This window comes from Sus scrofa, chromosome X (genome assembly GCF_054392235.1).
Source record: "Sus scrofa isolate SSC_HxYL_T2T_F1_AM1 chromosome X, Sscrofa_HxYL_maternal_Yorkshire_Landrace_v2.0, whole genome shotgun sequence".
Lineage (NCBI taxonomy): Eukaryota > Metazoa > Chordata > Mammalia > Artiodactyla > Suidae > Sus > Sus scrofa.
Window position 1 is genome coordinate 20001305 of NC_139401.1, and position 12854 is coordinate 20014158.

The 12854-nt window shown below is 46.4% G+C and overlaps 1 protein-coding gene across 27 annotated transcripts in view; it reads right to left on the minus strand.

The window, feature by feature from the left end:
* The window catches only part of MAP7D2 (MAP7 domain containing 2), a 95350-nt gene that overhangs the window by 29914 nt on the left and 52582 nt on the right, over positions 1–12854 (minus strand). For 11 of the 27 annotated variants that reach the window (XM_085008716.1, XM_085008723.1, XM_013985990.3 and 8 more), the window contains 4 exons: positions 11736–11846; positions 9818–9940; positions 4122–4279; positions 1754–1881 (listed from right to left, as the gene is read on the minus strand). In XM_085008716.1, the coding sequence (XP_084864842.1) occupies positions 1754–1881; positions 4122–4279; positions 9818–9940; positions 11736–11846 (520 nt within the window). The remainder of the gene's footprint in view (positions 1–1753; positions 1882–4121; positions 4280–9817; positions 9941–11735; positions 11847–12854) is intronic. The other 16 variants (XM_085008733.1, XM_085008725.1, XM_085008718.1 and 13 more) reach the window with 4 other exon arrangements.

A 12854-nucleotide genomic window follows, 5' to 3' on the forward strand; every position in this document is an offset into this window, starting at 1 on the left:
CAAGGGCAGGGACCGAACCCGCAACCTCATGGTTCCTAGTCGGATTCATTAACCACTGCGCCACGACGGGAACTCCTAAATTGAATTTTAAAAAGTCTGGGATTGTATTTGAGTCTCTTTGGTCAGAGAGAGCTATTATAAAACCCAGATGATATATATACCTTTTAACAAATAAAACACTTCCTGAAACACAACCATCAAGATTTTTCTACTTCAAAGAAATAGGACAGAGCCCACTCTAAGCTTGCTTCCCAACTCTTGAGTTCTCATTTCTATAGAGGGCAACCAACAACCCCCTCAGTTCGCCTCAGCGAAATTTACAGTGATGATGATGAAAACTGCCAGATACTGTCTACGCAGGGAACATGAGTCAATATCCAGGAAAGAGGGTAGAATGGGGGAAAACCCTAGTATGAACAGGCTTTCCTCGCTGTTAATTTCAATGTGCCGAACTGATGCCGGAATAGTGACATGCAAATGGAAGGCTCAGAAATAAGACAAAGTCCTTACAGCCTACCTAGTGGATTTAGAGTTTCCAAGAGAGCAATACCACAACCAAAGTCAGGCAATACTGGAACAGAAAGAATACAATGCACTTTGAAAAAAAGATGCTCTTAACTTAGTAATGTGCTGTGGAAAGATTTTCTTTATGGAAGACAGATATATCAATAACCAGTATTAGTAGTTTATAAAAACAAGAGAAATCTCTGAGCAAAATAATATTACTGATAAAGTCTCTGTTAGAAAGCAACAAATTAGTTATTCCCATCGTGGTTCGGTGGAAACGAATCTGACTAATATCCATGAGGACGCAAGTTCGATCCCTGGCCTCGCTCAGTGGGTTAAGGATCCGGCGTTGCCATGAGCTGTGGTGTAGGTTTCAGACGCGGCTCGGATCCCGCGTTGCTGTGGCTGTGGCGCAGGCTGACAGCTACAGCTCCCACTGGACCCCTAGCCTGGGAACTTCCATATGTTGAAGGTGCGGTCCTAAAAAGCAAAAAAAAAAGGGGAAAGCAACAAATTAGGAATAAGAGCTGATGTCATATTGAAGTATTTTTTAAAAATTCACAAGCTGTATACCCATAAATCTAATAAAATTCATTAAGTAATTTAAAAAATTCCCAAGTTAAATCTGTATTTTACCCTACATTCTCTGAACCAAACTGATGCAAAGTTTTCTATAGTTTCCTATTTTCCAAACTAAAATCAAATTTCTCTTTTTCTCTCAGTACTATTGAAGATGTTTCCATTCTGTTGCTGGAGTGGGTCATTTACTGAGTCATTCTTGTCAGTTGTTAGCAGGACAATAATTTTAAAACTTAAGCCAGTGGTCACACAGTATAAATTTGTTTTTCAGTTACACAGTTTTTCACTGGTAAGCTCACTCAATTCTTAACAACAACAAAAATATATAATGGCTTCATGAAAGACAAACCAACCAACCAACCCTGCAGGTGGTGACTGACAAGCTGTTAGCGAGACAGCCAGATGAGAGAGTGTGTGACACGGAGCAGGGAGCACACTCCAGAGACCAGGCACAAGCAAGCACCTCACTCCAGATGCAGCTGTAGAAAGGAGGAGAATGCCAGAAAAGCAGAATGGGACTGAGGGACCCAAAGAGAATACACCAAATGCTCCAGCTCCGTCAGTCTGAATCCCATATTCCCCAGGCAACAGGAGCCCATGGTTTATCCAGAAGCTACACAGTGAATGCGGGGACTCGAGGTCTGCGGCGAAGGGGAAAGATGCTTACTTGGGTGTCACGGGAGAAGATGACCTCTTAGAAACTCCTGTTGGAAAATCGCATCTTTTCAGAGGGGACATGAGGCCCACGCCGGGAACGGAAGTTGTTGTTCGAGGCCCCCTCTTCATCTTCTCCGTCTGTAGGGGACACAGGACAGCCATGGCCCATGATTACCATTGCTTTTATAATTTCTAAAAATACCCAGTGGAAGCCACGCATGGCTTGCTTTCAGAAGGAACCATGCAAAGCTATACTGTTTCCCACAATGGGAATCTTTGCAGAGAAGCACCAGGGGGTCATCGTATTTAGGTCACCCAGTCAGAAAAAAAATCTTCAGCCTTAAAACATAAAGATCGCCTTCTTGTCATTTTGAAAAAAGCTAAAATGGAACCAGATTATAGTCCTGGACATAAAGAACCTATACTGAGTACAAAGATACACTCATTACTTTTTTAAAAAAGCTCTATGTGGCTGCAAACGTGGTTATAAATCCCAAGAAAGTGAGCTGGGGACCCTGGCTTACCGGGGACTGCAACCCTTCCATCCCTCTACGTCTTGCCCACGGCCAGCCTCACACGGGCCTGTGTGCCAGGCCTGGGGCAGGTGCTCCACAATAGTGGTCGCCTTCTCTCCCTTTCTCGCTCTTCCCCAGCAAATCCTCGTGTGGCCCCCATGCCCCTTCCACAGTAACCCGCCCTACAGTAAAACCCTAGGGTCTCAAACGTTCACTTTTTTTTTCCTTTTTTTGCTTTTTAGGGAGGCACCCATGGCATATGGAAGTTCCCAGGCTAGGGGTCGAATCGGAGCTACAGCTGCCAGCCTACACCACAGCCACAGCAATGCAGGATCCGAGCCGCGTCTGCGACCTACACCACAGCTCATGGTAACACCGGAACTCCGACCCACCGAGCAAGGCCAGGGATTGAACCCAAGTCTTCATGGATACTACAGCTGGATTCACTTCTGCTGTGCCACAATGGGAACTCCCAGAAATATTTACTTTTCACATAAGAACCTCAGAACCACACTGGATTAAAAAACATACATGGTGTTATAAAATAAATGCCCAATAGTACAGCCATGTGGAGTTTAAAATAAGCCCACATGTCATTTGATGTGCCTCCCTTTAATGGGTGGAGCTTAGTTCCATCCTCCTTAAGTGTAGGTTGATCTTAGTGACTTGCTTTTATTTAACTTATTTATTTATTTACTTTTGTCTTTTTAGGGCCCAACCTGTGGCATATGGAGGTTCCCAGGCTAGGGGTTGAATCGGAGCTACAACCGTTGGCCTACACCACAGCCACAGCAACGCCGGATCTGAGCCATGTCTGTGACCTACCCCACAGCCCAAGGCAACACCGGATCCTCAACGCCCTGAGCGAGGCCAGGGATCGAACCCACAACCTCATGGTTCCTGGTCGGATTCTCTTCTGCTGCGCCACAGTGGGACCTCTGTGACGTGCTTTTAATGAACAGCACATGACCGAAGGCATGGTGTTCAATGTCTGAGACTGGATGGTAAAAGGCGTTGTGGCTTCCCGCCGTGTGTACTCACACGCGTGCTCTCGCTCTCATCCTCTCTCACTCTGGCTCTGGGGGATGCCAGATGCCATGCTATCTGGACACTCAGGCAGCTCTACAGAGACGTCCATGCAATAAGGAACTGAGGCCTCCTGCCAACAGCCATGTGAGTGAGTCCTCCTGGAAGAGCCCCAGCCAAGCTTGCAGATGACTGCAGCCCTGGCCGCCCTTCTGATCAGACCCTTAGAGAGACCCTCAACCAGAAGCATCCAGCGAAGCCTCTCTCAATTTCTGACCCAGAAAACCAGAGAGGTAATAAACATTTGCGTTAAGCTGCTAAGGTCTGGGATGGTTTGTGCCATAGCAAGTGATCACTAACAAAAGTAGTATGGCACGTACAATTTCTAAACACACATACATGATCAGGGGTCCCTGCTCAGCATGTGCCTTGCTGATGGTGTCAGCATAACAACAAAAATGTTAAAAGGCCACTGTTGGCTTAGGTGGACCTCAGTTCCAGTTGCGTGTAGAGACGAGACTGGCACAGAATCAGATATGCTGAAAGAAGCAGGGACAGGACGCGTGAAACATTCTCTGAGCCCTATCCTCTGAAGGGCAGGCTATAAGGGGGGCAAGGGCTTCAGGAATCTGTTCTAAGTCATTAAGATTTAGGAGGGTGCAAGAAGTTTAATGATTTCCAAAGGTTGAGTGCAATTTTAAAACAAGTCGGCCCCTTGAGCCACCCCTGGAGACGGACAGAAACAAAGCCCAGGTCAAGTACAGGGAGTAATCACACTGTCAGATAAACCAGGCCCGGGGGTGGGGGGTGGGGGGCGGGGAGTGGATATGAACCTACCGGAGAGGCCTCTGCTCCGGCAGGGGCTCCTTTCCCAGCATCTCCCACGCCAGATGTAGATGTAGTCTTCTTCCTCTCAGCATTTCGAGTGGGAGAAGACTTATAAGAAGACTTAAGGGGGCCACCAGCAGGAGCTAGACGAGGACAGGCATGGGATACTAGAGAGTTACAGCATAATAGCCAGAGACACAGAGCACAGAAGGAAAAAGTAGGGGGAGCGGGGAGTTGGGAAGAACACCACATTTGTGTTAAAACGTGACAAAGGCAATGCAATCCACATTCTCAAAATACCACCATATTTTTTCTAGTGTACACAAACCCGGCCTATCCTTTTTTCTTTGGGGCCACATCTGTGGCATGTGGAAGTTCCCGAGCCAGGGATCAAACTTGTGCCACAGCTGCAGCTATGCTGGAGCCTAAACCCGCTGCGCCCACATGGGAATTTCCAGACTGTAGCTTAAAAGACCCCCACACTCAATGCTAAAGAGTCCACTTCATGTCAGGAGTTCAAAATCTGGGCTTTGGAGCCAGTTGGACGTGGCACTGTCGCCTAATAGCTGGTCACCTTGGGTAGGCTACTTAACCTCTCTACAAGTCAGTTACCTTGCACAGCAGTAAGTTAACAGAGCATACCTACTGCTATCCTTTGAAAGGCCAGCTTATGAGGTTGGCCCTTGGCTGGCATCTAAGAACTTAGATCTCAGGAGGGCTCCCACCACTGATGAGCATCTAAAGTCTATGCTGAACCCCTGCTTTCTTGCTCAGCATCTGGAATGAAGTATCTGCACTGGGTACTGAGTCTCTCACAAGCTTCCCTGGGTGGCAACATTTCACGTGCGTGGTCATAGCTCGTTGCTGGGGGACTCGGGCACATCCTGTGTGACTCCACTGGGAGAGGACTCTTGGAAACTTGCACCTGGTGTCCTCTGGACTTTGTCTGTGCGCCAACTCCCTTTGCTGATTGTGCTGTGCAGCCTGCGGCTGTAACACATCACAGCCATGAACGCCACCACGTGCTGACTCTGCTGAGTCCTCCTAGGAAATCACCCAACCTGGGGGGTGGTCTTGGGGACTCTGACAAAATTGGTGTCAGAAACAGGAATCATGAGAATGACCCTGATTCCCTGACATGGTAAAAGCATTATTTGGGGAAAGAAAGGAGAAAGCAGTGGTGCCTGGTGGCTATGAAGTCACCCACCACACAAAACAGCAGCCAAGTTGCTGTGTGTTGCGAAAGGTGAATCACCTATGGAAGCTGAAGATGACCCATTCAACTTCAAGTGCTGGCGCGTGGGATCCTCTGGCTGCTTTTGACTGTGGTGGCTAAAGGGAGGGGACAAGTGCAGCCCAGGTGATGCCTTTGGTTTTCTCCTTTGAGTGGGAGTGGGACACAACCTCCTTGCTTTTTACCACCAGTAGTTCAGCTGGAATTTAAATTTAAATGAGTAATGGAACCAGAACAAGTCTCCATAGCTGACGATGAGTGCATAATGGAGTCAATGGGAAAAGGGAGATGGGAAAAGAGAGGCAGTCTCCACACAGAGATGCACTGGTGAAGTTTTAAAACCAACCTGGAACCACTGTAGATATGACATGTCCCTCCATGGGGCCCTAACCTGAGAAAACATCTCAGATGCTGGCTGGACCACCTGGGTCACAGACAAACACACACAGGAAAGGGCTTGATCTCTCATGGGACCATTGGACATATGTTTGCTGGTGGGCTCTCGATTTCCACGTGGAGCCTGACCTCACTGCTAACTTTTAACTCCCACCCGAACTGCAAGCTGGGAAAGGGCACTCATGGGGGGTGTGACCCCTGTCCTCCCCTGAGGACCGGGCTGAACTCCCTCTGGCGGGGGGGGGGGGGGTGGCCATCACTGCCACCAACGAGCTGTCAGGTGTTGGACATTCTAGAATGGCTGCAGTCTGTCAACAACAGACTGAGAGCCTGACTCTACTTCCCTTTGCCCTTCTTCCTCCGTTACACACACTGCAGAAAGGCACCCTGCTCAGTGCACCTGTCTCTGGAAAGGGACTGACTGCTCTAGGCTGCTTGATGGATAAATGAACAGGATGAAAGAGGTGGGGAGTGATGCAAAACTATTTTGAAATTTTATGAAAATTCAGGATCCAACCCTTCCCAATAAAAGGGCCACATGAGAGGAGCAGATGACAGAAAATGCAAGGTTCTAATTACTGAACGGGGTTCTAATTACTGAATGTGGGAGAAAAACCACAAAAGCCAGCCCCTAGCGTGGTGCAGGGGAGGGCAGGGGCAGGGCATTCATGATCTTGGTTTTCTAGAACTGTTCCTGGGAAGTATCTCCCATTTCTGAAGGGAACCCATACTGCTTTTGTAACCCAGCGCTTCAGATTCAGACCGACCGCTGAGCCCAGATCACATGTGACAGTGGGACTACGAGACGGCAGGGGCGGGCCAGCTCCTGCGCGGTCCCCGCACAACATCTCCACACGCAGTCCACACCTGGCAGGCGGTGAGCCAGTGTTGCTGGCACAACTGTTTGGGATGGACTGAGAAGCAGAGGCCGAAGGAAGCATGGGAGAAGCCACGCTGGGGGCCTTGTGAACCCGCACTGTCTGCCCAAGGTGCGTCTTGTGGGAGGAGCACCCCAACACCGTACACTCTTTGTTTCCACGGGCGAGACACGTGCCCTTGAGGACGGCACTTCTGGGGTGTGAGCTCTGGCCAACAGGACACTGCCTCAGCCCTGGAAGACTTTGGGTCAGTCCAGAGTAGTGGGCGGCCTGGACGGATGCCTCGGGCTGGGGAGAAGAGGTTCGTATGGAAACTTGTGGAGGAAGCCACCTGGCTTTCTAGGACAGAACTTGATGGTTACCGGTCTGTGTTTTAACTGGCTAAGCCCACCTCCCCTAAACGCCTAAGTGAGATCCACACTGTAGGTTGGCCTCAACCTGCTATATCCTACTGATAATAACTCTGCTGTAAAGACACCCTGGCCGGGGACCAAGGGGGTGGACTGTGCAGAAAAGAACAGAGAAACTAGAGCAGTCCTGACTGCTGTCTTTCTGAAGGCCTGCCTACCGTGCTGGCCCTGGCACCAGGGAACCTGGACTGGGGGACAGTTCCCACGTGAACTGGTGAGAGTTCTCACCGTGCCTGAGCATTTGCTCAAACGACATGCCTTACGCTGAGCGCCTGCTTTCCTCCTGAGAGGCTGGAATTTGGGTCTGTACCTGGCAGGGGTGCCCACATGACCAGCCTCCAATAAAAACTCTGGGTACAGAGTCTCTAATGAGCTTTTCTGGTTGGCAACACTTCATACCTGTCATAACTCATCGCTGGGGGCTGTGTCCTATGTGACTCCCCCGGGAGAAGACTCTGGGAGAGCCTGGGTCTGGTCTTCCCCAGACTTTGTCCCATGTACCCTTTCGTTTAACTGATTTCACTCAGGAGCCTTTTGCTGTAATAAATCATAGCTATGAGCCCTCCTAGAAAATCATCGATCTTGGGAGTGGTCCTTCTGGCATATTCCTCATTTTCAAAATGGGGATACTTCCTAAATTCCCAGGAATTTTTTTAATTTGTTTAATTCATATGTAATGCATACATCATAAAATTCACCCTTTTTTTAAAGGTGTACAATTTAGGGGGGGTTAAATATATTCACAAAGTTGTGCAACCATAACTACAGTTTAATTCCAGAACATTTTCACCATCCTCAAAAGAAATCCTGTACCTATTAAGCACTGACTCCTCCTTCTCCTTCTCCCCTAGTCTCTAGCAACCACTAACTTATTGTTTCTGGATTTGCCTATTCCAGGCATTTCATATAAATGGAATCATACAACTTGTGGCAAATACTGCCTGGCAAATTCTTTCACTAAGCATACTGATTTCTGTTGTTGTTGTTGTTTGGTTTTTTTTGTTTTGTTTTTGTTTGTTTTTTGTTTTTTGTTTGCTTTTTAGGGCCACACCTGCGGCAGATGGAAGTTCCGAGGCTAAGGATCAAATCGGAGCTATAGCTGCCAGCCTACACCACAGCCACAGCAACGCCAGATCTGAGCCATGTCTGTGAGCTGCACCACAGCTCACGGCAATGTCCAATCCTTAACCCGCTGAGCGAGGCCAGGGATCGAACCTGCATCCTCATGGATACTAATTGGATTCGTTTCTGCTGCGCCACAACAGGAACTCCACTGAGCATAATGTTTTGAAGGTTCCTCATGTAGCATGTGTCAGTAATTCATTCCTTTTTATAGCTGAATAATATTTCACTTTATGGATAAACACATTTTATTTATGCATTCATCTGTTGTTGTTGGACATTTAGGTTGTTTCCGTTTTGTAGCTAATATGAATAATGCTGCTAAGAACACTCGTATGCTTAACTGTGTATGTCTTCAATTTCCTTGACTCTATACCTAAGAGTAAAATTGCTGGAACATATAACTTTAAAAGGTTTCACTCTTTGAAACACCTGCCAGACCTTTTTCCAAAGCGACTACACAATTTACATTCCCAACCTTCAGCCATGCCTAATGTATGAAGGTTACAACTTCTCCACATCCTTGCCAATGCTTGAGCAACACAGGTTTGAACCACATGGGTCCACTTACATGAGGATTTCACTCAATAGTAAATACCACAGTACTATCTGTGGCTGCTTGAATCAGCAGATGGGGAACCAAGTATATAGAGGGCTGATTCTAAAATTATATGTAGATTTTTGACTGGGGAGGGTTGGTGCCCCCAACCCTTAGGCTGTTCAAGAGTCAGCTGTATTATCCTTTTTTACTTTGAATTTTAGCCATCCTAGTAAGTGTGAAGTGGTATCTCGTGGTTTTGATTTGCGTTTCCCTAATGACTAAGGATGTTGAGCATCTTGTCATGTGCTTACTGGCCACTTGCCTATCTTCTTTGCAGAAACAGCGTAACTTCTGGGAAACAGACAGAACTGTAGAGGATAATACGTCATTTACATGTTACCTACACGACATCTTGGGAACTAAGCCTGAGACCAGACACGCCTAACGTGGACATGGCGCTACTCATTTGCAGAGAATTCTAGTCCTTCTTAATTTTGCCATAACAGTCTGAAGTGCTATGGTCAAGGAAGGGCTTCGATGATGTGGCCCAGTGTTTCTCAGACTCAAGTGTGCAAGACTGGTGGGGCCTGAGAGCCTGCGCTCCTTACAAGCTCCCAGGTGATTCCAGTTTGGCCAGTGCATGGACCACCCCTTGGTAGCGAGACTCCAGGTATTTGTTCCTACTGTGCCCCTCATGTGCTATCTCATTTAATCCTCATGACAATTTAAAATAAGTCTATTTTATAGATGAGGAAACTGAGGCTTAGAGAGGTTAATTAACTTAGCTAAAGTGATAAGATCTAGTAAGCGGTGGGGCTGGTTATGGCTACTTTACCAAACCATTTCTTTAAAAAACTTCTACTAACCACCACGGTTCAAGAAATGGATTTTTTTCCTAATCCACATGCCCTAATCATAAAATAATTTACTCACCTCCATGACACTTAAAAGAAGAGCAACACAGCAACAACAAAACAGTGGTGGGTAGAATGTTATGAACCACTGAGGACATTTCACGCAGCCAGCATATGGGAAGCAAGATAGAAAAATTCAGGAATAACTCATAGGCCGACCAACACCACTTGGGGCCTTTTCCTCAGTGTCACCTGCTTGGCCTCTTTTACCTGAGTCACCGGCCTGCTCAGAGAGCATGAGTGCACTTCTGCTTCTGGCTAAAGAAGCCTGTGTGGGTGTCAACAGTCGCATAACAAGAAAAGTTTCCATGGGACTAAGGTGCATGCGATGAGCTGAGGGACGGAATCAAATGAAAATTTTAAAAAGCAAAATTAAAACAAACAAAACAAAATGTCTAAAACAACACAGTGAGGATGCAAATTAGCTCTTGGGTGGCAGAATGAGTGTGGAAAATAAAAATACTGTAGCAAAGGACGGCTTTGGAGCTTGTCCTGGTAGGAGAAAAGAGATGAAGTACCACTGTGAGATTGGGCGAGGGTGTTACTTCTCTCGGGGAGCCAGAAAGCATTCACTGTGCTCTCACAGTGTTACCCATCCACCCGAAGACAATCAGCCCACCTCCCAAGATGTACTATGGACTCAAGAAACCATTTACTCACCAGGGAGATCTAACACTGAAAAAAAGATTACTCCTACAAAATACTTGTTTTAGGTCTTCTGTTAAGAAATACGGCCTAAGACACTGATTCTGTTAATGCATCCTTTCATACTTTTCCCATGTAAATAAGGGCAAAAATTAAATAAGAAACATAAAAGTAAAAACAGCCAACTAATTATCAGCTTTGATGGAAGTGGTAGTACTCATAATCTCACATTCAGGGACTGAAACGTCATTTTGATGGTTTTAGAATGTATTACATGATAATGCATTAACTTTCCCATTACTTGGTCTTCTTTGGGTACCCACTAGCCAGTAAATGGCTTGGGAATTTAAAATTTTCAATTTATAATCCACAAGCAGATAATTCAGTTGCCAAGAACATATAACAACATATTGATAACTGGACATATTACTCATCACAAATATGAATTTAACATCAGTTGCTAACCATATGAATGAATGAAAACATATGGCATATACTCACAAATGGAACAGCTATACAGAGCTAAAAGCATGTAGATGTTTTCTCATCCAGCTCTGAGTTAATTCAAGGTTTCCGGGGTTTAGCCATGAACTGCATCGGAGAGCATTCGCACTGACACGTACAGGGTCTCTAACACGCACGACAGACCTCTGTGCTGGAGGTGCACGGTCAATGCCAGTGGGAAAAACAGGAACACACACTGGCTTCTTCCAAGTGCAAACATCCTCCTGCTCTCTCCCTGGTGATGACCTGACATGCTCAATACTCCACTGGCACCTGACACTCCTTCAGTGAGACTTTGAGATACACATTCAATGCCCAGAGAGCTTCCTTCCCTTCCTGAACCTACATACTCTGAAAGGTATCAATTCAGACTTTTAGTGCCTTCTCGGAGCTTCCGTTAGAACTCAGGTGATTTTAAATCTACTCAGTTTCTGGAACTGGCACATACACTGTACACGTCATCTCCCACCTCGAAACGGTGCCAGAAAAGACCACTCACGCTTTTTGCCCTTTTAAAGGTTTCACATTAGGTGTGAACTTCTGTTTTCAAACCACAAACAAGAGCAGAACCCCATTTTCTCACACACCTGAGTCTCACATGTATCTCTGCCTCCTCAATCCTGCTGTTTCTGGCTCATCAACTACATCGCACCAATAACTGGGCAGCTACTTTTTTAACAGTCACCTCTTCCCTCTGGTCAATGAACTCCAGGCCAGGGTGACGCCTACAGACACTGTGGAAAGCGTCGGTCTCTGTCAGACTGGGAGAATCTCATGAACTCCCATCCCTGCTCAACAATGGCCTGGCCACCTTCCCAAGTCTCCCTCGTGAGGCCTGGGGGCTCCCACGCTCAGATCACACAGCCAGGACAATGCGGATCTGCAGGAGGCTCAAGAGGGGCTCGCACAAAGACTAACGCTAAGACGCTCACGCCAGAAAGAAGAAAACTGGAGAGACCAGGTCTGCACATTCACTTGCCTCGGTCTGGGGAATAGGATATTGCCGCGGTGGATGAAGACAGGCGCTTACTCATGGGAGGCTCCGTCTGCTTTGGTAAATTCATGGCTGATGTTGAAAGTTTGTCACATGCTGCAGAGAAATGCATTAAAGACATTGGTATTCACACCACCATAGACCAAGACATTTCCCAAGTGTTCTTCCTGTCCTCATCCACACGCCTCCGATGCCCTGCTCTCCACTTAGCCTGCCCGGAGATGCCCAGAGCACGGCAGCCATCCGCTGGAAGCAACTTCTTCTCTTCCATTTCTTGACTCTGTGCTTCTCTTCAATTCAAATGTTCAGCCTCAGTCAACCTTTCAACGAAAGCCATGCTAATCCCACCAGCCTATCATTTCCTTATGTCCAGGGACTTTCAAGTATATTCAGACCACACAAAACCAAAACCAACTTGGACCCAGAGACACATCACCACTGCAAAATATTCTATGGTCTAAGACTGTGAGAGCCGAAACCAGACTTTTTCTGAAAGTCATCTATATTATAGCTCAGATTGCAGAGGGAAGCAATCTGTAACACAAGGAGCTGTATTTAAAGCAGAGCAGCCTTTAGCAGTTGGTTTCTCCCTCTTATCAAGAGATGGGGTCACAATGGCCCTTTCTCAAAGGCTATGACTGTTTACGGTTACAATTTTAACATGTGGTTCTGGGTTTGGTGCTCCTACCTTCCAGCTGTTATTTTAGATGGACTTCTAAATTAAACAATCGTAGCAAACTGAGAGGTACTGACAGTGCCAGCCTGCAAAGCTGTATCGGAGCTTGAGGCCAAAGGAAAGATGTGAGCTCCTGGCAAATTCATAGATAATATTTTCAAAATCTGCTCTCCTGCGCACCTTGTTTTCAAATGAGAGAACTGTCATGTTTAATAATTTCTCCTGATCAACTGACAATCCTAAATAATTTTTAATTAACCTGGGTTGAAGTAAAACTGTAACACAGTTTGAGTATAAATAAAATATTTAAACTTAAAATGGCATGAGTTTTGATATACCTACTTTTCAATATTTCCGTATCTTTTTCAAGTACTTGAATGCTCTGGAAAAAAATTAACCATTAGAAATTACATAAAACCATGTCTCAA